The sequence below is a fragment of the Myotis nattereri genome (assembly GCF_964212035.1).
Source record: "Myotis nattereri genome assembly, chromosome: 6".
In the NCBI taxonomy this organism is placed as follows: domain Eukaryota; kingdom Metazoa; phylum Chordata; class Mammalia; order Chiroptera; family Vespertilionidae; genus Myotis; species Myotis nattereri.
This window is the reverse complement of record NC_138081.1, coordinates 99,224,918-99,251,132: the sequence shown is the minus strand read 5'-3', so window position 1 is coordinate 99,251,132 and position 26,215 is coordinate 99,224,918. Positions and strand designations below refer to the sequence as shown.

At 55.1% G+C, this 26,215-nt stretch overlaps 1 protein-coding gene across 2 annotated transcripts; it reads right to left on the bottom strand.

The window, feature by feature from the left end:
- Window positions 1–491: 491 nt before the first annotated feature.
- CEP43 (centrosomal protein 43) lies at window positions 492–26,215 on the bottom strand. 2 transcript variants are annotated; one of them, XM_081094818.1, is made up of 13 exons: window positions 26,050–26,215; window positions 25,508–25,561; window positions 21,663–21,717; window positions 21,143–21,231; window positions 20,363–20,500; window positions 17,729–17,809; window positions 15,521–15,580; window positions 11,030–11,256; window positions 9,242–9,354; window positions 4,893–4,961; window positions 4,303–4,342; window positions 3,238–3,334; window positions 496–2,296 (listed from the first exon to the last, which is right to left on the bottom strand). In XM_081094818.1, the coding sequence occupies exons 1-13, from the start codon at window positions 26,149–26,151 to the stop codon at window positions 2,216–2,218; spliced, it is 1,206 nt and encodes a 401-aa protein (XP_080950944.1). In that variant the 5' UTR covers window positions 26,152–26,215; the 3' UTR covers window positions 496–2,215. The 2 variants fall into 2 exon arrangements, with proteins under 2 accessions (XP_080950943.1, XP_080950944.1); XM_081094817.1 differs by lacking the exon at window positions 15,521–15,580 and having other exon boundaries at window positions 492–2,296.

Here is a 26,215-nt window from a genome sequence, read left to right as displayed (position 1 = left end):
GTCCTAAGGCCACGACCCTTTAATACAGTTCCTCATGTTGTGGTGACCCCCAACCATAAAATTATTTTCGTCACTACTTTGTAACTGTAATTTTGTTACTGTTATGAATCGTCAGGTAAATATCTGATATGCAGGATGTATTTTCAGGGGTCGTGACCCACAGGTTGAGAACCGCTGGCTTAGAGCCTGCTGGGTGGATGCCATTCAACCACCAGGGGTTCAGAACTGCCCCCGTGCCAATGGAGCTTCTGGACCAGAAACAGCCCCATCAGATGGGCCAGGGGAGTAAGGTACACAGGGACCCGTGACAGCGGCAGGCTGGGAGGAAACCCCTCCAGGCCGGAGCCTCTGAGAACAAGAGGGAAAGGAGCCAGCCGGGCAGGGTTCTGGGGGGCACAGTTCTGGGGGACGGGCACGCCCAACAGGCCGGGTGCCAGGGCTGCAGGGGAGCCAGGAGGGGCCCAGATGACACGAGACTGGCACACAACACCAAGTATGAAAGATGCGAGCTTTTTATTCACTCGTGTCACCGCCAATAAAATGAGAGCTAGCATTTGGAAAACCCCCCTGTAAAATACAGGTTTTACCATGAAGATGTATTTCACAGGTATTTCATTATGCACTTAACACACACACTAAGCACACTCAAACCCTGTCCCACCGAAGCACACACATGGAAATAACACTTTCACAGCGGAGTATTTACAATGGAAGCGGATGAGAAAGCAGTTCCGTGTTTGGCATTCTCTCTCCATCCCCCCGCGATGACTGAAGGTCCGACTCTCTGGTCACAGGGACACATTTCAGGTCAACTGTCCAAACGGTCCTCCCACGGTAAAAGCCACCTCCTGCGGCCCTTCCATGCCACCGAGGCCCAGCCCCCACCGAGCAGGGAACTAACAGGTCACACGGCTGCCCGGCTCCTGAGGGCGGACAGACGGAAGCTTCGCAGCGACGGCACAGATGTGGGAAGCGCACCAGTGGCGGCACCAGGACGCCAGCGACAGCCGCGTGTTCCCGCAGCGCCGACCACGCCGCGTGGACAGCCCCACACTCAGAGGCCAGGACAGCGCGTCCAGGCTGCCGGCCCATGTGCTGTCCTAGCTCCTGCGCGTTTATGGCTCAGTGCCACCTGAATTTACAGATGCCAAGTCCAACGTTCTACAACCGGATCCTCACCCTACCACTTCCCTTCCCACGCCAGGGCCGCCAGCGTTCCTGTGACCGTGAGGCTGAGATAAAATGAGAACAGCACACACTGACCATGGAGTCTGCCCCCTACTGAGGTCAATGAATTAAGTTCTCCTCTCACTGGTAAAGTGACTTTTAGTAAAAGCCATCATTTAACTGAAATAAAAAAGTACAAAACTGACCATGCAATCACAGCTTCGCTTATAATTATACGAACAGGCACGCGTCACTCCCACCCGTGCCAGTCAGTACCGTGGGCCTCGGTGGCCCCTGTAAACACTAAGGTGACGGTGGGACGGCGGCAGGAAGCTGCCCCTGCACACGTCGGAGCCGTCGCTCCTGCCCCATCCCATCTGGACCCCATAGTCACACACAGGCCCGACGGGAGCCCCGCTGCTGGTCCAGATGTGCCTTGGAAGTTAAAGTTTCAAGACGGGGTCACAGAGGGTAACTGAGCTCTCAGAGGGCCTGCGAGGATGGCTTCTCGCGTGGACACAGCAGCGACGCGCCGCCGCCATGACAACCGCACCAACGAACCCCCACACCCCGCTCTTTAGGAGGAAGAGCCAGCAGCACCCCCGAGCACTGCCACAGCACCTCCCGGACGGAAGCGTCTCACCCAGGGCTGGGCTCTGGCGGCCGATCCTTCTGCCACGACTGCAGCCCCGCCCGCACCAACCACGCGGGACCTAGAAGACCAAAGCCACGCAAGCCCGGGGCCTGCAGCGTTACTGACACCCTCGCTTTGCTCTAACGCTGCTATGTTCACGGTGCGCTCCTGTCAGGCATCTGAGCCGAATTCATTTCTGAGTGAAACGGGCAGGTAACCAGATTAAGACGGAAATCTCCCACGCGAGGGCTCCGAGGGAGGGTTCTGTTTAGTGTAATGAAAAGTAATTTCTAAAAATCTCTGCAGTCGTTCTGAAACACAAGGCACCAGCAGAGCAGACTCCAGCCAGGACGGCCTGGGAGACGGAGGTGGTGGGAGACTCCGTCTGTCCTTGGCGGTGGGGACGCTCCTCCCTCAGGTGAAGGCGACATCTTCCAGGTAGTCGGCGACGTTGCTGAGCTGCGACAGGGTCCGGTCCTGCGTCAGGTCGTCGAGCTGTTGTTCAGACAGAGGACAGATGAGCGTCAGTCAGCACGCAGTCTCAGACCTCTTTAAACACGGTGCTGCACCGCGAGATCACCTAGGGCCCCCACTGCTGCCCAGCAGCCCCCTCGCCCGCCCTTCCTCCTGCTCTGAAACCCGTGCGCACAGGCGCTGAGCTGACAGGTGAACGGCCGGAGAGCTCGCTGAGAAAGCAGGGCAGGGCGAGCGCAAGCCCAGGTTTGCGGCGCAGAAGTGTTGTCTTCACTGCAAATGCTGCCTCCCTCGCCCCAAGGCCTCCCACTGCAATCCTAAGCAAAGGTCACGGCGCTGAGGGCAAAGGTCACGGCGCTCAGAGGGCATGCTCGTGGGGAAGGCAGGCTCACGAGAGACGCCCACAGCTCTCTTGGCACCAACATGCGATCCCGAGACGCCACCTCACACATCTTGTGCATCCTGCTCTCTGCCTAATCGAAGGCTCAATGTGGAACCCAACAGAGACCCCCAGTTCTCCCCGGGCTCCACTTCCGCTGCGCCGTCTCCCCTGGGTGTGGCCCCCGCCCTGCTGTGCAGAGCCTGACACCGCAGGCAGCCCCAGCTGCGCCCCCTGCTCACAGGCTCGCTCGCACCAACCTGCGTGGTGTCCTCTGAGCACGGCTCCTCCTGCACCGACTGCCCGCACCCCAAGGGCCGGTCCGACCCAGCCCTGACCCCTGGGCCACGGAGCCCCCAGCAGTGAGGCCCGGTAACACCGGCCCCCAGAGCACCTCCTCAGCGACAGAGGGGTGACAGCGGAACCAGCTCACAGCCTCACTAAAGACTCTCTCCAGACCTGAACCAGGTCCACCTGCCACCCATTTCCCACCATTCCCAGCTGTCCCGCTCGTCTGTGTGAGTGCCTAGAGCTGCACGTGACCCGAGGAGCCCCAGGCTCGCGCCGCCACGCTCCGCCCGACCTTGTCGCTGGTGTTGGCCTCGTCCAGCTCCGCAGACAGGTCCTCCTCGATCTCCTCGCCGATGCTCAGCTCGCTCCTCTCCGAGCGGTGGCTGGTGCTGGTCCAGGGACAGAGAAGAGCAGGGCCGGTCACTGCGGCCGCAGCCTCTTCAACACTCACTCTCACCCTCAAACAGAGCACAGCCCACCAGCTTCGCCCACGATCTACCCGACCCTGAAAACCACTCGCGAGCCCTGACCGGTGTGGCTCAGTGGATAGAGCATCGGCCTGCAGACTCAAGGGTCCCGGGTTCGATTCGGTCAAGGGCATGTACCTGGGTTGCGGGCACATCCCCAGTGGGGGGTGTGCAGGAGGCAGCTGATCGATGTCTCTCTCATCCATGTTTCTAACTCTCCCTCTCCCTTCCTCTCTGTAGAAAATCAATATATTAAAAAAAAACACAAAAACACTTGCGAGGCAGCAGGGCCAGGCAACTGGACAGACGAGAAAAGTAAGGTCCAAGCTGCCTCTCAAAAAAGCAACCCAAAACCTCTCCCATCATTCAGTCACAGACACAACTTCTCCCTGGGAGAGAAGACTGCCACGTACATAAGACTCGCAGCCTCTGACTTAACATTTCTAATCATATCCACAACAAATGCCACGCCAGATGAATGACTGACCAACTCCTGTTACCCCATGTACACGTCACCTGAGTCAGAAAGATCATGTGAGGGCCACGTGTTTCAGGTAGATGTGGGCGGTTCCCACGAGGCCAGGAGGGTGGAGGGGGGAGTGGAGATGAGGGGAGGGGGGAGGGGGAGGGGGAGGGGGAGGAGGGGAGGGCCCTCATCCTAGGGAGGCCTGGTGCTGGACTCAGTTCTTCAGCTACTTCCATTCATTCTCCTGAGTTTCCTGAACACGCACATCCTGATGTGGAATCTACCCAGGCTTCCAGGCCACCCCACCCCGTCACTGTGAACAGGGACCACGCCCACTAAAGCAAGCACCATTGTGACCCTGTCCCTGTCCTGTGTCCACAAAGTGCTTACAATGTGTATCTTGTTGTCCCACTGTTTTTCTTACCTATTGAAGTCATCCACATAGTCATCATCTTCTCCAGCCCCTGGTAAGTTTAGGGAGAGATACATGTTATCCTATATAATGAAAGCCTAATATGCTAAGTGTCCGACCGTTTGTTCGACCAGTCGCTATGACATGCTCTAACCACCAGGGGGCAGACGCTCCGACCGGGGTTAGGTTGCTGCTGGGGTCTAGCTGATCAGAACTGGGCAACATGAGCCCGGACACGCCCTGGAGTCCTCTCGCGGTCCCTCCCCAGCCCCAATCATGCACTGGTGGGGTCCCTCGGCCTGGCCTGTGCCCCCTTGCAATCCGGGACCCCTGGGGGGATGTCAGAGAGCTGCAGGCCTAGGCCACGACAGGCTCAGGTGCGGCTGCATTCTGGCGGGAGGTAGGCGTGAACGCCCTGCACACTTCGAGTGGCAGAAGAGTCAGCTGAGCCTGTCGTGGCTGCTGCTAGGCTCCCCGGCCCGTGGAGTGAGCCCAGGCACGGCGGGCCAGGCCAGCATGCACTCCAGAGGAGCTCACGCAGGCTGCCCACACCCACTCACTTACGCCTCCGAGCATCCACACTGAACTGGTTGTCAAGTTACCTAATCCAAGGGATGCGACTTTATCGTTCACCACCTTCAGATCTTTCAGAACCGCGTTCCCCCTTTTGCCTGTGAACAGGAAAACACATCTGCATTAAATCAACGTTTAGAATGCGACCATTTCTTAAACATGCCCATTATTTCTGCCCCCAGAATACGGGCTTCTTTACAACAGCAGCTCACTCACCTACAAGAAAATGACAGTGTGACCAAGGCCTGCTGATGCAGTTCTTTGCTATGACGAGCCTCACAGTGTTTTTTGCCCACTTCTTTCTTACCAGAGGCCCGGTGCATGAAATTCGTGTGTGTGTCGGGGGGGGGAGGGGCGGTCCCTCAGCCCGGCCTGCACCCTCTCACAATCCGGGACCCCTCGGGGGATGTCGGGCCTAAACCAGCAGTCGGACATCCCTCTCGCAGTCCTGGATGCTGCATGCATCAATGACCATACTTTTCACACAGGTGAAAGGCATCTTGCTGTTGTACGGGCAGCTACAATTTTTTGCCCTGATTATAAAAAGCAGTATATAACATGATCCTTCTGAGGCAGTGGTACCATTTTCCCCATCTTACGGGTGGAAAAACTGGAGCAGAGAGAAATTAAGTACTTGGCTTTGTCACACAGTTATAAGTGTCAGAATCAGGGCTGACCACAAAATGTGCAAGCCAGAGTCCATGCTTGTCATCGCTACATCATCCTGTTTTTTCAGTGTTAGAGTAGCCTTGCCAGGCCTTAATTTTAAAATCTAAGAGACTGTTCCCAATATGTAGGGCAGGGTCCCTAGCCCGGGCCAGCGATCAGGGCCATCTGTGGGGTGACTGGCGGGCAGGGCAATCGGGAGCCCCCGCTGGCACACATCTTGGCTGGTGGCCTGGTACCGCCTGCTGGCCAGCTCCACCCCCACCACCTGTCGCCTTCCTCTCGAGGGGCAGTGCTCGCCATAGCAACCGGTTGTTCCCCCTTTGGTCAATTTGCATATTAGGGTTTTATTATATAGGATGGCGCCCCTCTGGGTGTGACTGCACAGACTAGTCATTCTGTCGTATTATTCCCCTTGACCTCTACATTTTGCATCGATTCAATCACTATTTCATTTCCCAACTGGACCGCCTCTCACTGGTTTTACTTCTTCAGCCCTTAGCCCTCAATGTTCTCTCTAAATCATTCCTTCCTAATCAGCATTAAGGGTGACCCGCCCAGCTGGTCTGGCTCAGTACATAGAGCGTTGGCCTGCGGACTGAAGGGTCTCAGGTTCAATTTCAGTGTGGGTTGCGGGCTTGATCCCCAGTAAAAGGCGTGCAAGAGGCAGACAATCAATGACTATCATCATTGATATTTCTCTCTCTCCCTCTCCATTCCTCTCTGAAATCAATAAAAATATATGTATATTTAAAAAAGAGTGACCCAGGATGGATGGATGGATGGATGGATGGAAGGAAGGATGGATGGATGGATGGATGAGTGGATGAATGCATGGGTGAGTGGGTAGATAAATGGGTGAAAAAGAAAGAAAAAAAAAAGAGTAACCCATTCTGACATCTGGGCCCCTTCACTGAAGGTGACAATGACCATGGGAAAGAAAAGGAAGGGCAGGGACGGGGCCACAGTCTCAGGTCCATGGCCAGCTGACCAGATGGGTAGGAGAACCACAGAACATCTCATGTCCTGGGACACTCTACAGCTGTACCATGGAATGCAAAACTGTGCACATCACAGTGGATTCCCTCACACAGAGCTCACCCACTTTTTAGAAAACTCACTCGGAAGAGGCCCAGTTATACTCTAACACTATGCTGATTAAACCCTCTGTCCCCTGTGACGTAGGGCCCAAGCTCATCCCCACAGCTCCGTGTCTGAGCGCTGGGGCTTGCACCATGTGAGGCAGGTGGGTGGGGCGGGGTGGAATGTGTGGGGCAGCCCGGCATTCCTTGCACTGCAGTCCCTGTCCCTGATGTACGGGACACACCAGGTCCAAATCCCCTTCACACCCTGAGATGATCACTGTGGCACCAAACAATCTACAAGACACATGTTTAAAATGAATTAAATCTTACTCAAGTCAATCTAAATGTCCGAGAGAGATGGTTTAAAATATACCTCTACTAGAGGCCCGGTGCACAAATTCATGCACCAGTGGAGTCCCTCGGCCTGGCCTGCGGGATCGAGCCAAAACCGGCTCTCCAACATCCCCCAAGGGGGTCCCAGATTGCAAGAGGGCACAGGCCTGGCCAAGGGACCCCACCAGTGCACGATCTGGGTGGGGGAGGGACACAGGAGGTTGGCCAACCAGAGAGGGGCCACAGGAGGGCTCCAGGGCATGTCAGGCCCATGTCACTCAGTCCCAATTGGCCGGACCCCAGAAGCAAGATAACCTACCGGTCAGAGTGTCTGACCCCTGGTGGTCAGTGCACGTTATAGCGACTGGTCAACTGTCTGCCTCCTGGTAGTCAGTGCACGTTATAGCGAGCAGTTGAGCAGCCTTAGCATATCATTAGCATATTACACTTTGGTTGAATGGACGACCAGACACTTAGCATATTAGGCTTTTATTATATAGGACTAGAGGCCCAGTGCACAAAAATTTGTGCACTCAGGGGGAAGGGGGGTCCCTCAGCCCAGCCTGTGCCCTCTCGCAGTCTGGGACCCCTCGGGAGATAACAACCTGCTGGCTTAGGCCTGCTCCCAGGTGGCAGAGGGCAGGCCCAATACCTAGGTGCAGCCCCTGGTCAGGCTCAGAGCAGGGCCGATTGGGGAGTTGGGGCGCTGCCCCGTCATGCACAGAGCAGGGCGGATCAGGGGGTTGGGGAGCTCCCCCATCACACACAGAGCAGGGCCGATCAGGGGGTTGGGGAGCTCCCCCATCACGCACAGAGCAGGGCCGATCAGGGGGTTGGGGAGCTCCCCCGTCACTCACAGAGTAGGACCAATAGGGGAGTTGGGGCACCGCCCCGTAACACACAGAGCAGGGCAGATCAGGGGGTTGGGGTGCCGCACCCTGTCACACTCAGGGCAGGGCGGATGGAGAGGTTATGGCTCTACCCCGTCACAGACAGAGCAGGGCCCGTGGGGGAGGGGGGGGTTGGGGCGCCGCACCCTGTCACACACAGAGCAGGACCGATCAGGGGGTTGGGACGCTGCACCCTGTCACACACAGAGCAGGGCCGATCAGGGGGTTGGGGCACCACAGCCTGTCACACACAGAGCCACAGGGCGATCGGGGGGTTGGGGAGCTCCCCCCATCAGGCACAGAGCAGGGCTGACCAGGGGGTTGGGGCGCCTTCCCCTGTCACGAACTAAGCAGGGCGGATAGGGAGGTTGTGGCCCCGACCCCTGTCACACAGAGCCGCAGGGCAATCAGGGGGTTTGGGCGCTGCCCCGTCACGCTGATCTTGGTGCCGGGAGGCCTCTTGGCTCCGCTGATCCCGGTGCTGGGAGGCATATTACCCTTTTACTATATAGGATAGAGGCCTGGTGCATGGGTGGGGCTGGCTGGTTTGCCCTGAAGGGTGTCCTGGATCAGGGTGGGGGTCCCCACTGGGGTGCCTGGCCAGCCTGGGTGAGGGGATGATGGGCTGTTTGCAGCTGGTCACACACCCTTCAGGGTGGGGGTCCCCACTGGGGTGCCTGGCCAGTCTGGGTGAGGGGCTGAGGGCCGTTTTCAGGCTGGTGGGTGACTGAAGCTCCCAACTGCTCCTTTTTTCCTTTTTTTTTTAAATTCTGGGCCAGCTTTAGCTCTGGCTCCAGTTCTGAGGTCTCTGCTGCTGAAAGCTGGTATCTGGTTTGTTTGGGTTCTATAATCGAAACACTGTATCAACTCCAGCTCTGAGATCCCGGGCCAGCTGAAAGCAGGTTTCTGGGGTTTTGTTTAGCTTCTATATTTGTTACAATGTTTCAAACTGCAAGCTCAGAGGCCGGCAAGGCAGGCGGGAAACGTTGGAGTCTTCCGTCACTGAAGCAAGCAAGCCTCATGTTCGCTTCCAGCTGCCTGGCTGACGGCCGCCATCTTGGCTGGCATTTAATTTGCATATCGCCCTGATTAGCCAATGGGAAGGGTAGCGGTCGTACGCTAATTACCACGGTTCTCTTTTATTAGATAGGATATCACAATAGACAGCTATAATGTCAACTAATAGTATTTTGATAGCATAAGAAAAGTGGAATACAGACCATATCTTAAAAAATCAACAGATAGAACTCCATATTAACAGAATCTATCTCTGAATGGTAACATTATGGGCTGTTTTTGTGATTTTACATACATTTTTCTGAAAAAATAAGCAATCATCAAATGCTCTGTAGTGAACTAGGGAGAAATACAGCATCCAGTGCCACCTCTGCAGCCAGGACTCACCTTCTGAGTCTTTCAGGGAGGGGGCTCCCGGCAGGGAGCCAAGTCCACTCTTCAAGGATGGGGCGTCGGCGAGCGAGGTGAGGCTCCCTCCTGGCTTCCCAGGGTCATTTCTCCTAACAGGAAACAAGCGCAGTCAATGCGCTCTGGCCTCTGTCCAGGCACAGAGCAGCGCCAGCAGATCTCACAGGACATGAAGAACACAGAATGCACAGCACCAGAGGGCGAGGAGGCACCGGAGACACCGCTCACCCCTCCCCCAACTCCGTGTGACATCCCCTTGCTCCTCCTCATCACTGTTTGTGATTCTCTCAGAAGCTCTCCTACCATCACACCCACCCTCCCAGCGCAGACGGAGGCCCTGGGCAATCAAGTGCAGCTCTCCAGAAACCCTGTCCCCGACATCACGAACTTCCCTCTTGAAAATTGGACTGTTCTCGCTCTGGCCGGTTTGGCTCAGTGGATAGAGCGAGTGGACTAAAGAGCCGTGGGTTTGATTCCAGTCGAGGGCACATACCTGGGTTTCAGGCTCCATCCCACGCCTTGGTCAGGGCACGTGCAGAGGCAACCAATCGATGTGTCTCTCTCACATCGCTGTCTCTCTCTCCCCCTTCCTCCCACTCTCTCTAAAAATCAATGGGAAAATATCCTCAGGTGAGGATGAACAAACAAAAAAACCCAGGACCGTTCTCATCCACATACTAGTACATGCATGCTGTTCATCTTCCCGCTCTAATGTCCTAACCCCACACCCCGCCCTCCAGCCCCACCCATTCCTCTGCACCCTCCTATAAAACTCATGAAGTATTCACCACCGACAGCCTTCCTGAGCCACTCGGACCCATCAGCACGGCCCCAATGCCACCATCTGACTAAACCAGCCGTCAAGGCCATCCTCGGCCTCCAGGCTGCTGCACACAGAGGCAGGTTTTCAGCACTAAATGCCGCTGCTTGGCCAGCCTCCTGCTCCAGGCTCAGGCCCCTGCCCGCTGGCTCCTCTCCGGGCTGACCTGGAGATGCTGCAGTGCCCACGGCCTGGTGACCCTGGCAGGCGCCCAGCTTTCCGTGCTACCCACGGTGGAGTCCCTAACGCGCATCCAGCCAGACTCCTCGCACCCGGCCCTCACCCATCTCACCTTTCCCATGACCATCTTCTCCAACCCAGCAAGTGGAAACAGAGCCCTCTCCTGTCCCCTGGCCCACACCTGTGGCCCGCCCTGCCCTCCCCACCCCTCAGCTCAGTAAAGGGCGGTTTCTGCCTTCCCAGTGCTCAGCCTGGAAACCCGGGACTTCCCTGGGAGCCACTGCTCTCTGAGCACATCCTTACACTCCCATTCAGGTCACGGCCTGTCTCCCCCTTCTCACCATTCCCGTCACCTCTTCCGGGGCGGAGGACCCCGCCACTCTGCGCCTGGCGACCTGCGCCCAGGCCTTTAACTTGGTGGCCAGGACCTGAGACAATGCCTGGGGACCCAGCCACTCTGCTGCTCAGCTCCAGCGTCCAGTCTCCCTCAGAGCAGAGGGGCAGGGCTGTGCCCGTATGGCGCCTGCGCCCTGCAGCTCCGACCGTGGCTGGCACACGTGAGGCTCAGGACCCCCTGCTGCGGGCGTCGGGAACACCTAGGCTTCCTCACTCTGGACGCATTACCACATCGAAGGCTCTGATCACACAAATCGGACTCGTGTGTCTAAGTATGAGCCTTTAGCAGCTCGCTGTTCTTAACTGTTCATACAGCGCCGAGAAAGTTCCTTGTAAGCCTCTATCCTGATAACCCAAAAGAGTCGACTCACCAACCGTACGTTTTTTCGGGTTTAGGAATGGGGTCGTCAAAGAAAGAATCTCCGTCCAGGTCATCGTCCTGCGGACAGAGGCCAGGCTTGTCTTTGACGTCCAGGCTCTTGTTGCTTAGGAGAGATCCCATTTTTGTCTCCTGGGCCAGGAAGTGAAGACCGCTTCTGCTCTTTGATTCTGACGAGGAGATGCTCGTATCGCTCTGACTAGCACCACTGCCGGCCTTCTAGAAAAAGACAGGGGGACAGGTCTCCTTGGTCAAACAAAACTTGAATAGGTGTTTAAATCATAGAGTCCTGAACAACTGCAACCCCCTGGGAATGAGTGCAAGAGGCCCTGAGGGGCGGTGGGAGGGGCTTGCAGTGAACGCCGGAGGTCCAGAGCAACTGCAGCCCGCTGGCCCCAGGCCTCCAGCCTCCAGAAACGGGGACACCACTCCTCACCCCCTAAAGCAGCGGTTCTCAGCCTGTGGGTCGCGACCCCTTTGGGGTCGAACAATCCTTTCACAGGGCTCGCCTAAGACCATCGGAAAACACATCTATAATTACATATTGTTTTTGTGATTAATCACTGTGCTTTAATTATGTTCAATTTGTAACAATGAAAATACATCCTGCATATCAGATATTTACATGACAACTCATAACAGTAGCAAAATTAGTTATGAGGTAGCAACGAAAATAATTTTACGGTTGGGCGTCACCACAACATGAGGAACTGTATTAAAGGGTCGCAGCATTAGGAAGGTTGAGAACCACTGCCCTAAAGGAACCCTTGGCTATGCCCATTCCATTTAGAAACGACTTTCCAATTTCCTCTTACACCTCTATCCCTGCTCCGTAAATTACTGTAAGCAATGTTCCCAGCGTGAAAGCAAAGGAAGGTTAGTTCACACAAATGAACCAAGTATCACAACAAAGTGAACACAGCACGTTCGCCCAGGGCCCAGCACCCCGCACACCAACGTGGAGGCCGTTGCTGCGTGCCGGGTCTAAAGTGGAGATCTGCCCCAGTGCAGCCCTGGCCTCCACTCAGACCTCAGAGGGCGCCCCCGCTGCACCTCCAGGTCCATGGCACCTGCAGCCAGCCCCTGAGCGTCTACACCGGCCGGCCCCTGAGCGTCTACACCGGCCAGCCCCTGAGCGTCTACACCAGCCAGCCCCTGAGCGTCCACACCGGCCAGCCCCTGAGCGTCCACACCGGCCAGCCCCTGAGCGTGTACACCGGCCAGCCCCTGAGCGTCCACACCGGCCAGCCCCTGAGCGTGTACACCGGCCAGCCCCTGAGCGTGTACACCGGCCAGCCCCTGAGCGTCCACACTGGCCAGCCCCTGAGCGTGTACACCGGCCAGCCCCTGAGCGTGTACACCAGCCAGCCCCTGAGCGTCCACACCGGCCAGCCCCTGAGCGTCCACACCGGCCAGCCTCTGAGCGTCTACACCAATGTTCAAGGCTCTCAGCGCGCTCCCTCCTGTCCCAGCCTGCACGCAACAGCACGTATTCCCTTGTCTCCAGTTGGCCCTGATCCTCACAACCTAACATGATTCTGTCCTTCATCGATTTTTTTGCCCTTAGACATGCCTGTGTTAACAATATAATAACCAAAAACTTGATTACTAGAATGTCTTATGAACTAGAAAAAAAAAGGTTTTCCAAACTAAAGGCTTAATCTGAACTGCTTGTCAGAGAAACATTAAAGCCAAATAAAGTTTTCCAAGTTTAAAAAATTCATGCAAATTCTCTTCCTGCCCATGCCTTATCCCCCAGTTTCCTTCCCCAAACCCACCAAAGGCAGTTTCTGACCCAAGACTTATTAATAAATTAGGAAATTTTACTACAGCTGTCTGTCTGTCTGTATGTGTCTCTCTCTCTCTCTCTCTCTCTCTCTCTCTCTCACACACACACACACACACACACACATACACCCCTAAGTTTAATTCATGCACATAGAAAGTAAACACTGTGTTATTCTAGAATCACAGAAACCCACCCCTTTCTAGAAGCCCAGTGGTCCTGGAGAAGACCTATTTCCATGCTCCCTTCGCAAGCCGCACCTCCTGCAGGTGCACGGAGCCAGCGCTCTGGCCTTGAAACCAGACTGGACGGCCCGCACAGCTGCTCCACGCTCAGCCCTAAACAGCCAGCTGCTCTGGGTCCAGAGGACAGTAGTGCCCAGATGTCAGGGCTCGGGTCTGAAGCAGCCAGGAGTGGACAGCTGGCCAGGCTGAGTGCTGGGCACACTGCCCACTATGTGTGCTCCTGCATTCGGAATGGATGTGTGTGTGTGTGAGTGTGAGTGTGAGTGTGAGTGTGAAGGGAACGATAATGCTGGGTTTATCTAGAAAACCGAGGTGTCTGTAATACACACAGAAACATCCCCCTACCCCAAACACACACACACACACACACATCATGGCCCTAAACGTGATGCTGGGCTTATTCCAGAATTTTTAAGAAAAAAGGAGCGATTTAAGAAATGGTCCTTTTTAAAAGAACTTGAAGCAAAAAATACCTCGATACACAAGTTTAAAAACACTTGAAAACTGATTATAAAAAGGCTGATCTTTTATATTTTATGTGAAGATAAAAAGCATCTTATTCTAAGTATTAAAAACAAAACCATCTAATATTCCGTTTTCCCAACTGAGTGGTAAAAACCCGTGAGCAGAGCCACACAGGCTGCTGCAATCTCCCTTCGGGCGACAGAGCGGCTCACAGGGAACAGGGAACACGCGGGGTCAGTGCCAGCGGCAACTGCAGGATGCGAACGCACTGAAGAACGCCCCCCGCTCACCATCTGCCCACCCTTTCCTGACCCGCAATAACAAAACCCAGAAATACAACTTTCATCTGACCCACGTTCCATTGGGTCAAAACCTTAGGTTTGCTCTGCACTGACAGGCCCACACTATAAGTGCCCATCAGTTCTATGTACAGGAGAAGGACTTTTTACAAGTCCATCTGTAATCGGACCTCGGGCCTTCTCACGACAGAAGCCACGAGGCACCCCCGCAGGCCTGGCTGGGCGCCCGGGTGCCCTGGGCTCTCTGGCTGCTCCACTCTGGGTCCTGCACAAGCTGGTCATGGACCAGCAGGGCGACTCTCTGGGCTTTGCCTGTGGGAAGTGCTGCCCGGCTGCATGTGAACGGCGCCCCCTGGCGGCCAGCTGTGTCCACGCGCCATGATACTGGCATGCGGCTTGGTGTGGAGCTAGTAAGACCTTAGGATGGAGGGGTTAAGGGTGGGGACCTACTGCATGCACAAGGCAGGGCGGAAGGCAGAGGGATGACGGGCAGAGGACATCGATGCGCTGGAAACGGTGCGGCTCCACACAAGGCCAGGGACGCAGAGGGAAGCAGGGTTCAAAGCGACGGGGGCAGCACCTGGGGCTCAGGGCTACAGGGCCGGGCGCACAGGCTCTTCAGTCCCCCTCGGCCCCAGGCTGCTCCACGACCCAGAGTGCCATGTGTCCCCCTCCACGTGCGGTTCCCATGGACCCACTCCTTCAAACCCACGACACCAACAAGGTTCTACAAGTGTGGTTCCATGACATGCTCTTCAGTCCGAGACGCTGGCTAAAGGCGTCTATGGAAACACGCTGGTTGAAGTTCTTATCGTCTCACCGCCCCAACTCCCCTGCGAGCCAGTTACTCTAAGAGGGGACCCTAGGCATTGTCTCCCCAGAGCACCCAACACGTGAGTTTCTCTATGCAAACGTTCAGACATGCTTGTGAATAACATGTGGAAACATCTCATACGGAAAGGCATAAAAATAGTGTGAACAAAAGGCAGGAATTCGCCCCTGAGCCGGCAGAGCTAAGGCAGCGGCACAGCGAGTCCTGGGGAATCTCTCCTTCAACCAAGCTCCCCTGGACTCTGAGCGCCACACGCGGCACCGTTAGAGAGGACAGCTTCTTCTCACGCGTGTACAAACTGACCGACTGGCACTGCTTCTCGGACCGCTAACAGTTAACATTTAAAAGGGGCCAGTGTCCGGGCTTGGGCCGTTTGTGGTCTTTGAGGAGGACGCAGCACCAGCAGCGGGCACTGGGCGCGGGGGCTCCGCCCTCCTCTCGGGGCTGAGGCTGAGCCCCATGCGCGGGGTCACAGCTGTGCACAACAAACATCCCGAAGGAACTAAGTTTCGCCTTTAATTTACCGATAGGAATGTCTCAAAAAGTAGTGAGATGTTCTACTGACCTCAGATAAAAATCATGTAAAGAATATGTACATGACCATCCATTCAAAAAACAAGTATTTTCAACATTTTTTGTTGCCAAAAAACAAAAAATCCTCAAAATAACACTGACAGCACAGTTTAAAAATATAACATATGACTTTCACCTGGATAAAACTGAAAGTCAATTACTTCTTGTTTTATGCCACCGCGACTATATCACGTCTGACCGCAGATAAAAGAGGGTGACATTTCACAAAAGGAGGTGACCCCGCGCGATGGGGCTGCTGTCCCTCCGCCCTCAGGCATGTTACCTTGGCACCGGACTTCCGCCCGCTTGTCTTCTTCTTACCTTGTCCTTTATACCTTGGTATCTGAGCATGAGAACAAAACGACGTTTTACCACCAAGTATAAATCTTTCAAAATCAACTAATTCATAAACAAACTAAAAAGGATTCCTATTAGAAAATTTCCTTAAAATGGAGATATTAATATGTTCCTTTAGGAAACCCACTTCTTTAGTCTTTTCTTACTCAAGGGGTTCAACTCATGTTTAAACACCCTGCCCAACAGTTACTGGTCCAGCCCGCCCTCCGCGTGGACGGGCCTCTTCCGGGCGCACAGAGCAGCGCGGAGCAGCCAGGCTCGAACTCCTGAGCAGCTTCCTTTCAGGCCGCTGGCCCCGCCCCCCTTCTCAGGTGCACAAAGCAGGCCCCCAGGCCCGGCGGGACCCTGCACTGGGCCACCTGTCCCAGAGTCCCTGGGGCTCCTCGGCTCTCAGAGGAGGGCGACAGCAGGCAGAGGCCCTTCTAGAGCCCCTGAGGCTCAGGCACCGAGAGAAAGAAGGACGCCGGCGAGGAAAGGGTGACCTAAGTATTGGCATCCAAACCCAGACCCGTGAGGACCACGGGAGTCACCTGAGCCCAGGACCCGCGGAGACGAGCTGCGGCGTTTCCCTGTGGGGCGACTGAGGCCAGAGGCTCCACTTCCGGAAAACAGTCAGAAGGTGGACGAGTGAGGGCCCCACAGGTCTCAACCTCAGAAACCCCATCACTCCTCTGGGACTGTGTAGAGCAGCGATTTTCAACCTTTCCCCTCATGGCCCCCACGGGCGAATCACTAAAACTCTGCAGCACACAGTCTGCCAATCTGACCCCAAACACCGGGCCATTTAGACTTGGTCACACAGGACGGCCACGCTGCGTCGGCTGCCGTCATTCAGATTTGAGTCTGCGGGCAAGAGGCCGGTGCCCACCCTGCACTGCGGAATCGCGCTTGCGGCTCACAGGGGAACGTCGCTGGTTTAGAGCAACACTTCCTAGCTGACTTATGTCCGATTCTCACCATAATCCTAACTCCTAAAGCAATTTCTATAAAGAGAATGAGAACAGGCAAGACAGACATGAACTCTTTATCTTGAAGACATACCTTCTGTGAAAGGTTAGTCTTGCTAATTTGCTTTAAAAGTAATTACTTACAAAAGGGAACTGCGAAATAGCTAGTAAGGATGTGGGACTACGTGTCCATGTTAACCCCGAAAGCCAGGCATTTCCACAGGAAGCAGAGCTTCTGAAGGAGGCTTTTCTCTCTGGCAGCTCCGCTCCGAGGGACTTCTGGAACTTGCCCTGAGCTCAAGGGAAAGCTTCGAAGGCCCCTCCCTCGGAGCAGGCCAGCGCCCAGGGAGCGGAACAAGCCCCAGCACAATGGCCTCTGCTGGTTGGAAACCAGCATCCAATCCCTTCCATTTCTACATTCAGACGACAGGAAGGACCAACCACAGCCGACAGCAGCAGGAGCCCCCCCAGAGCCCATGTCTCGGACCCCGACAAGCAGCCGTCCGGCAGCTTGTCAGCGTGTCACCCCCTCTCCCAGCCCCCAGTCAGAAAGGTCAGGGGACCTACCAGCCCGGCGGCCCCAGGAACACTCTAGATGCTCCCGGCGCAAACCCACCCTCTGGTGGGTCAGGTTCTCCCAGCAGGCGCTCTGCTCCAGCGCGTCCCAGACACACTTGCCACCAGCACAAACACCCTGGACTGTGAACTCGAGTGTCCACCCAGTTCGTTTTCTATGGTACCAAACCCCCGAATCAGGGCCCTCACTTCAACCACTCAGAAACCACACACCAACATGGCCCAAGCTCACAGACCTTACGAATCCTCAAAACGGCTCATTAACATCAACACCCGTCAGGCTGACAATCCCAGACTGTCGCCCAGCCACGCTAGTGAACACAGCGCTCTACACTCCTGAGCCTAACCGTCTCCAGTTAGGAACTTATAAACGAGAAGTAACGTTCCAAGTACCAAATGAGTCCAATAGTCTACACTTTTATTTAATAGCATATTCTTTTCTATGACACAAAATTTAAAAAACTATCAATTAAAGCAAAATAATGAATGCTTAAAATTCTGTGCTTCATCAAAAGGAAGCAAGCAGTGGCAGGAACTACACAGGAGTGTGCCGCGTAGACGGAGGAAGCCGAGGGGCGTGCCGGGCCAGCCCGCCCGAGCCGCCGACTCACCTTACTGGGGCCCGTGTGCGCGCTCAGCTTTCCTTCTGGTGACGGTGGTGGAGAATGCGCATCGGCCAGATCCAGTGCACCCTAAAACATTCCGTGAAAATTAAAACATTTACACATAAGGCATAAATATACTAATTACACCTCGTAGAACTTCAGCATTTCAAACTACTCCACGTGTTGGCATGTTGATTTCTTCCTAATTAACATAAATATCATTAGATTTTCCCAATTTTAATTTTAAAAAGCGAAACACACTTAGATTCAGATTAGCTGCCAAGCATTTCCTCAATCAGCCTGTGCTTTGTGAGGCCCCCTCCCTGCCTGACCCGCCTGGTCCTGCCCGACTCCGCAGACACCTGCTCTGCCCCCTGGACTGGCTGACGCTTCATTTGTCTCAAGAAACCTTCTCGCACAGCCCCTCCCTGGTGGGCACCGCCCTCTTCAAGGGCAGCCCTCCTTTCCTCCCCACACCTTCTAAACCAGCGGGCACACAGCAGGACAGACGCCCCAGGGAGCAGCAGGCAGCCCTGGGCTGAAGCAAGGCGTCGGAGGGATAAAACCAGCACCAGCAGAGTATGGCAGAAGGACCAGAACCAGGACTTCTGTCCCGTGGCTCTCACTCGGTGAGGAGGAGGGTGGCGTCACACTTTCCCCAGGAGTCCAGCCTTCTAGTGGAGTAACCAGGTGGGTGGGTCCGGGACAAGGACTGAGTGGGACTTAGGGAGCCGTCCCCACAGTAATGGCCACAGAATCAGAGAAGGTAACGATAATGTCGGCCAGCAGTTGTCCCGTCGCCAACGCCCAGCACTGTTCCCCGAGCTTCACACACTGATGCCTTCAGGCCTCACCATAACCGGTGCCACCTCCAGTTCCCGGGGAGGAGCCTAAGGCACGTGGCTGAGGAGCGCCGCCCACAGGGCGTGGCCGAGCTAGGTGTGAAGCTAAGCAGTCTGGCTCCAGAGTCTGGGCTATTGCCAGTGACTACAGAAGGGAGAGCAGACCTGGGAGAAAACGTGGGCAACCACCATGCAGGCATCAGGTGCACCCCGGGGGGGAGGGGAGGGTGGTACAGAGCAAGACAGAGGTCAGGCCACAGAAGCCAAGAGAGCTGTCACCAGCACTTCCAGGCTGCGGCTCAGGAGAGTGGGAGCCTTAAATGTGTGTCTCCTGTGTTCACTAGCAGCCAGCAGTGCCCATCCTGTAATAAGCGCTCACCAACCTTGTCAAACGATTATGAATGATTGAGATCACAGGCCCGCATGCGGGGACAGCCGTGCTCTGGCCAGGCCCGGGCCCTCCCAGAGGCGGTTCTGCTGCGGGCGCCCTCCTCCCTCCACACCTGCCCATCCCCCGCCCTGCTTTCATGTTAAGGTTGAGTTGAACAAAATTTCAACATGAAACACACTGCCCCCTTTGACTAAAAATTATTACTCAGAATGTTTGGAACTAATCAGTTATTGTATACTTCCTCTGTAATCACAAACCATTTAAATGTGCATTTTCTTACGAAAGCATCTGATCTTGAATAGCTCTCAACCCTTCTACTACACATAATTTTCTTACATTTTCCCTTTTAGTGAAAAGAACCTACAGTATTTATCGTGCAAGGAGCACTCAGCCGGCCTGAGCGGTTCTCAGAGGCTTTAGCAGAAACTCTGAGGCTGTCCAGACGGAGGAACGGCCGCAGCCTCCACTCCACATCCCCTGCGGCCAGAAGCACCCACTTAACCAGCTCCCGGGGACGGTTAAGATGCTGCCTAGTTGCCGAAACCGGTTTGGCTCAGTGGATAGAGCGTCGGCTTGCGGACTGAAGGGTCCCAGGTTCGATTCCGGTCAAGGGCATGTACCTGGGTTGCGGGCACATCCCCAGTGGGAGATGTGCAGAAGGCAGCTGATCAATGTTTCTCTCTCATCGATGTTTCTAACTCTCTATCTCTCTCCCTTCCTCTCTGTAAAAAATCAATAAAATATACTTAAAAAAAAAAAAAAGATGCTGCCTAGTCTGTGACAGTGCCCTTCCGTAAACAGGAATCAGACCGTTAACCTCATTAGCAGTATTTCTAAAAGGGAAGGGTAAGAGTAAGAAAGGTAATGGCTAATCAAACACACAGAAATTAGAAAATGTCTAGAAATAAGCAGAATCAATAGCTCAAACAGTTTTAGATCTAGTTTTAAAAAGCCTTTCAGTTCAAAATTTAACTAGTCTGTAACTCAGCCTCTAGGTTTGAAAAACACTAGGAAGACTCATGCTTGGAGTGTTCTCGCCACTTCTTGTGCAGTGCCCTGTGCGGGGCTCCAGGATGCCCACCCCGAGCTCTCAGACCCCTTTCCCGGAGGAGCCGGGAGGTGAGCACTAGTCAGAAAGGATGGTTAGCACTAGTCAGTGGGAGGTGACACTAGCCAGCAGGAGGTGACACTAGCCAGCGGGGAGCAGGATCCATCCACAGAACAGGGGCGGCGGCCTCAGAGCACCCACACTTCCAGTTTTCGTTATAACGTGCATTTAACCGATCTGAGTGTGTCACTGTTTCCAAGGAAAAGTCTCTTACTTACCCCCGACTCCCTGCACGGAAGGCGGGGCTGCCGGGGGCACAGTGACTAGCCAGGAGGTAACGAAGCACAGGCTGCACTTACTTCCCCACGGGCGGGCCCTCTCTCCTTCTGCTGACAGCGCCTGATCACTTCCAACAGCAAGGGTCCGCCCACAGTGCCTTCCGCTTCAATGATACCCAAGTCCCGGGCTAAATTCTCTCGACCTTCCAGACCCTGAAACTAGGAAGAAATAAGATGTAAAAGTAAGCTATAAGTGCACAGACATATAACAAGACTATTTACTCAGAGCTTAAAGAAAAATATTTTCAGAACTTAGATATCTTTCTAAACTCAAAGACTGTTTTTCTAATGAATGAAATGTCCATTTCTAAAGATTACATATATGTATTGGGGGGGGGGGGGCTGGAGGTGGCCCACTCCCAAGTACGCGCTCGATGAACAGAACAGAAGCCTCGGACACCCTCCCCGCTTAGTGACACTTTCCCACAGGAAGCACATTGCTCACGTGTGTGACATAAACACATGAAATACAATGTCACAACACGAGCAAGTTTCTATTTGGAATTCTGCATATAGAAAATCCAAGAGTCGGGATATTTACTTTTTTATTTCGTGCACCAGTCTCCACATTAACAGCTACAGTCGAACAGAGCAAGTCGCCTTTACCACAACACTCCCTCCCAGTGAAGTGCAGCAGGGGCCCTCGGACCCGCTGCCAGCTCGATGACGGATGGCGCGTAAGAAAACCAGGAGCTACAACAACATCTTCATGCAAGACACGACAGCTGCCAGTGTTAACTTTCAGCTGTTCATGAGCTCATCGTGTCAAAGGCTTCAAAGGGAGGTGAAAATCATTCTTACTGTGCTAGCTTCAGGCTGGAAAACGGCCAAGGTGAAGTCCAGATGAAAGAACTGGAGAAACTCTGCCACCAGACTAGCCACCAGCCGGCCTGCGGGGCAAGAGAGGCGGTGAGCGGGCCTTCACGCCTGAGCCTCCTGACAGTGAGACAGGACAGGCACACTAACGGGAGGGAAGTTTCTACATGTTTAAGCAAGGGTTCCTCTTTGCCGCGTACAATTAAGTGATGGGAACCGGTCTCCCCAGGGCCTCACTGGGACCCTCGGTCTGGCAGCAACCATCAGGGAGACACTGTGACACTTCACGGGACAGCTCTGCCTCTTACAGTAAAGCTGGTTTCATCCCCGGACCAATGGTAAGTAAAGCAACTAACAGCAGTCCAGTAAAATCTCCTTTTAAGAAATAAGGACCTATAAGGATCACAGACACCAAAGAGTGATCTGAAATCCCTGATTTCTCCCAAATAGAGTCACGATTTGAAAATTTACAGACAAAATAAACAAGAAAAGCTGAACCTCTTACCATCTTTCGTATTTAAAAACTTTTTCAGGCTCTCGTTGACTAAAGGAGTTTTGTTCTGTTAAAAAAATAAAATACTATAAGCGTCGTGTTTATGATGACAACAACTACAAAATGTGGATTAAAGTATAACTTTTTGGCAAAGATGTAAGTAAAATATTGCCACCCATACAATTATGGTTAATCCCATTCCATGACTATTGGTCACTAAAAGAACTGCTTTGTGCTACTGAGTAATATCTCAAAGTTAATAAAACAAAGCCATATATGAAGACTTATAGTCATTTTTAAAGTTTTACTAATTGCTGACTCAAGTACTTTAGAAGCCAGATCTTCAAATACTCATGTGAAATAACACTTATAAAAACAACTATTATTTCAACTGTATGAATTTTGATACTGTCATCTTAGCCATCAACCATTTACGACACACTGTGAACAGGACTTTACTTACACACTTGCCATTTGCAGGCCACCTGTAGCAGGTCACATGACTTCATGTAGTGCATAGGCCAACTGATTTTTATCGTTAGACGTTTATTTGAGTAAATAAACAAAACACTTCTAGCACATCAGAGCTAATGCGCGCAGAGCGCAGTTACAGGCATACGGTGCGGCCCTCTAGGGAAGCCCTGTCGGGCACGTTGTACAAAGGGGAAGAGGCCTCCATGTGACCCCCGCCGAGGGATCTCAAGAGCAAGGACAGGGCAGGTCCCAGCAACACGCACGCACACGCCCCCCGCAGCTTGGTTATGAGCTGAAAGCTGGCAACAACCCAACGTCACCGACAGGTGAGTGAGCAGACACCCACACAGCCCCGCATGACAGGGAAACCGGCGGCCCCGTGAACGAGTCTTTATGCCGAGAGAACGAGCCAGACCAAGACACAAAGCGAGGAGAGTCTGTGCTGGGCGAGTCCCATGGCCTCGCTGTCAGGGCCCGGGTGGCCCAGGCTGGAGGTGCGGTGGGGGACCCCAAGGGGGTGTGCAGGGGCTTGAGAAGCCTTTTTGTCTTTAACCCTCACCAAGCACGTTTTTACTGACTTTAGAGAGGGAGAGAGAAAGACAGAGAAATATCAATGAGAGGGAAACATCGGTAAGCTGCATCCGGTACACACCCTGACTGGGAACTGAACCGGCAACTTTCCGGTGTGGGGACTACACTCCAACTAGCCAGCTGGCCGGGTGCTTGAGGAAACTTTTTAAAGCCATGGGTATGGTCATTATCTTTTTTTTTTCCAGAAAGAAAGGGAGAGGGAGAGATAGAAACATCCACGATAAGAGAGAATCATCGATCGGCTGCCTCTTGCACAACCCCTACTGAGGATGGAGCCCGCAACCCGGGCCTGTGCCTTGACCAGAACTGAACCTGGGACTCTTCAGTCCACAGGCCGACGATCCATCCACTGAGCCAAACCAGCCAGGGCTATCCCTCAGTCACGTTTTAAGAATACTCAAAAACTCAAGGAGGGTGAAGATCACAAAGGCTCTCAACAGGCTAGTGTAGGAGATTTTAAGATCAACGGAAATATTTAAAGAAATGGAAGCGCAAGACCGAGCGTGTCCTACGAACAGCCACTGGGAGCAACGCAGAGGAAGGGCTTCAGGAGCAGGGAGGGCACAGCAACCGGGAGAGGAGCCAAGCGGAGCGGCCGAGCCCGCCTCAGCCTCCGCACAGAACCCAGCGCCAGGCGGCCGGTGGGAGGAAGGGCAGGGCCTCGCACATTTCTGGCCGAGGAACAGCCTTGCAAGTGAGGCCGGGCGAGCGGGCAGTGGGACACACAGGTCGGAAGCTCAGGAGGGCGACACAGGCGGGAGAGCCGGGCCACAGCTGCTGGTGTGGTCAGGGTTCAGGCAGAGGCACCGAGGACAGCTCTGGACACCGCCCCGAGGTTCCGTGAGTGAACAGGAAAACGGTCACGCCGCGGACCCAAGGAGCGACTGAGAGAAAACAGAACAGAAACATTCCCAAAGTCAAAGAGCTTCAGGAAGGAAGAGGAATTAACGTCCAGTGCCACAGTCACGCTGATGGGTCAGAGCCAAGGAAAACCGAATGAGGACTCTTCTTGACGGCAGCAAAGACATGGCCTCGGTGCAGGAGGGATGGACTTACAGGTGCCCATGGGTTACAGGGGACCTGGAGCATGAGAACAAGTGTCAGACACACGTTCATTCAAAACTTGTCAGAGGGCAGGGAGAGCGGAGACGGCCGCGAAGGCAAGGCCAGGGCAGGCCGCTGTGCAGTCGGCAGAGCCTCCCCACTGGCGGGAGGAGGCAGGCACAGGTGCGTGGGCACAGGGGAGCCCTTTCTCGGGGAGGACACACCGAGAGGGCCTGACGCCCCGTGATCCCCAGAGACACAGGTGTCGGTCAGGAGTCAGGTGGAAGCTGCACGGGGAACAGACGTGGCAACGATACGTCAGATAAGGGTTCATCTCCAAAATACACAGGGACTCACACAACTCAACAAAAGGAAGGCAAACATCCAATCAAAACGTGGACAGAGGACCTGAATGGACACTTCTCCAGGACACACAGGTGGCCAAGAGACATGAAAACATGCTCAAAGTCACTGATGCTCAGAGAGATGCACATTAAAACGACAATGCGGGACCATCTCACACCTGTCGGAATGGCTACCACCAACAAACCAACCAACGACAAGCGCTGGCGAGGACGCGGAGATAAGGGAGCCCTCGTGCACGGCTGGTGGGAGTGCAGGCGGGGCAGCCCCTGTGGAGAACAGGTTGGAGTTGCCTCAAACAATCAAATACAGAACTTCCATCTGACCCAGGGATCCCACTTCTAGGAATCTATCCCAAGAAACCGGAAGCACCACTCAGGAAGAACGTGTGCCCCTGTGCTCACAGCAGCTCAGGCCACAATGGCTGAGACCTGGACACGGCCCACGTGCCCACCAGCAGGTGAGTGGGTGAGCGGCTGTGGCACCGTCACACCAGGGACACTACGCAGCCGCGAAGGAGGACCTCTCCCCGAGACAGCACGGAGGGGCCTGGAGAGGACGGTGCTGAGTGAATGAGCCACTCAGAGAAAGACAAGTACGTGATCTCACTCATGTGGAATCTAATGAACAAAATAAACTGATGAATAAAATAGAACCAGAGACACGGAAGCAGGGAACAGAGTGCGGGGGAATCTCGGGGGGAAGGGGGTGGGAGATCAACCAAAGACCTTGTGTGCACGTGTGCGTCACCCGGACAGACAATAGGGTGGGGGTGGGCTGGAGGGGGTCCATGGGGAAAAGGGGGCATATGAGTACTTTCAACAAAAAAGATTTAAAAACAGAGTGAGGTGGAAGGGCCTTGCTAGGGTGGTCATCTCCACTCAGTGACGTCAGCAACCCTCAGGCTCCAGTGACTTTGCTCTAGAGCAGCGGTTCTCAACCTGTGGGTCGCGACCCCTTTGGCGGCCAAATGACCCTTTCACAGGGGTCGCCTAAGACCGTCCTGCAGATCAGATATTTACATGACGATTCATCACAGAAGCAACATGACAGTGATGAAGTAGCAGCGAAAATGGTTTTATGGTTGGGTCACAACATGAGGAACTGCATTAAAGGGTCGCGGCCTTAGGAAGGTTGAGAACCACTGGTCCAGACCATCAAGAGTCGGTGCTGGCCTCCAGCCCCCGCGGCGCCGAAGTAACACTTCCGCCTGTTTCCTAGAATAAAGAGGCGCAGCCCTCTGCTCCCAAGCACCCCGTCTGCACCCCGCCCCCCATCCCGCCCCCCCACCCCCTCGTCCTACACTGCAGCCAGCAGCGCTCCAGGCGGTCGCAGCCACCCGGGGTCACCGCCAGGCGGGCCAGCACGGGGTGCGGACGTCGTACCTCCACTTTTTCTTGCTCCTCTAGCGCCAAGAACACGGCCGCCCGGAGCTCCGCCTTGAAAAGAAAGGGGGTGTTAACGGGGCCGCTCCCCAGTCCCCGCAGGAGGGCGGGAGGGCGCAGACCCCAGTCCCCGGCCCATCCGCGCCGGAGGAGCCCGAGCGCCCCCTGGCGGCAGCGAGGCTCGGGGCCGGGGCGGGACAAGCGCGGCCGGGGGTCGTCCCTCCCCAGCGCCCCGCGCCCAGCCCGGGACCCGCTCCCCCGCTCCCTCCGGTCACACCGGCTGGTCCTGCGGCGCCTGAGAAGCGGGGCCCGAGCAATGCACCGCCCAGACGGCAGCCCGCCGCTCGAAGCAGGCGGGGACCTGGGGCCCGGGGCCCCCGAGCCCGCCCGTCCCGTCCCCACCCCCACCCCCACCCCCGGACCGGACCCCGGAGCCCGCCCGGCGGCCCCAGCGCACCCGGTCCCTTTGTGACGCCCGCCGTCCGCACAGGCCCTGCGGCCCGCGCGCCCCCCCGCCAGGCCCAGCCGGGCCTCCCGCCGACCTTGATGCGATTCAGGACCCCGCTGCCCTCCAGCGTCTGCACCAGCAGGTCCCGCAGCTCCGTGTCCTCCTCTGCCACCACCGCGGCCGCCGTCGCCGCCATCTTGCTTCTCCAAGACAACCGCCGAAGCCGCGCCAACGGCCAACGGCGCCGCACACGCCGCGGG

What these genes read in the sequence shown, in the direction of transcription:
- CEP43 (XM_081094818.1), bottom strand. Translation starts at nt 26,151, where the DNA reads ATGGCGGCGACGGCGGCCGCGGTGGTGGCAGAGGAGGACACGGAGCTG. An exon ending in TCCAGCCTGAAGCTAGCACA is followed by an intron (nt 20,501 to 21,142) that starts GTAAGAATGATT and finishes ATTTCTTCCTAG; the next exon opens with TTTCAGGGTCTGGAAGGTCG. An exon ending in AGTCGCATCCCTTGGATTAG is followed by an intron (nt 4,343 to 4,892) that starts GTAACTTGACAA and finishes TAAACTTACCAG; the next exon opens with GGGCTGGAGAAGATGATGAC.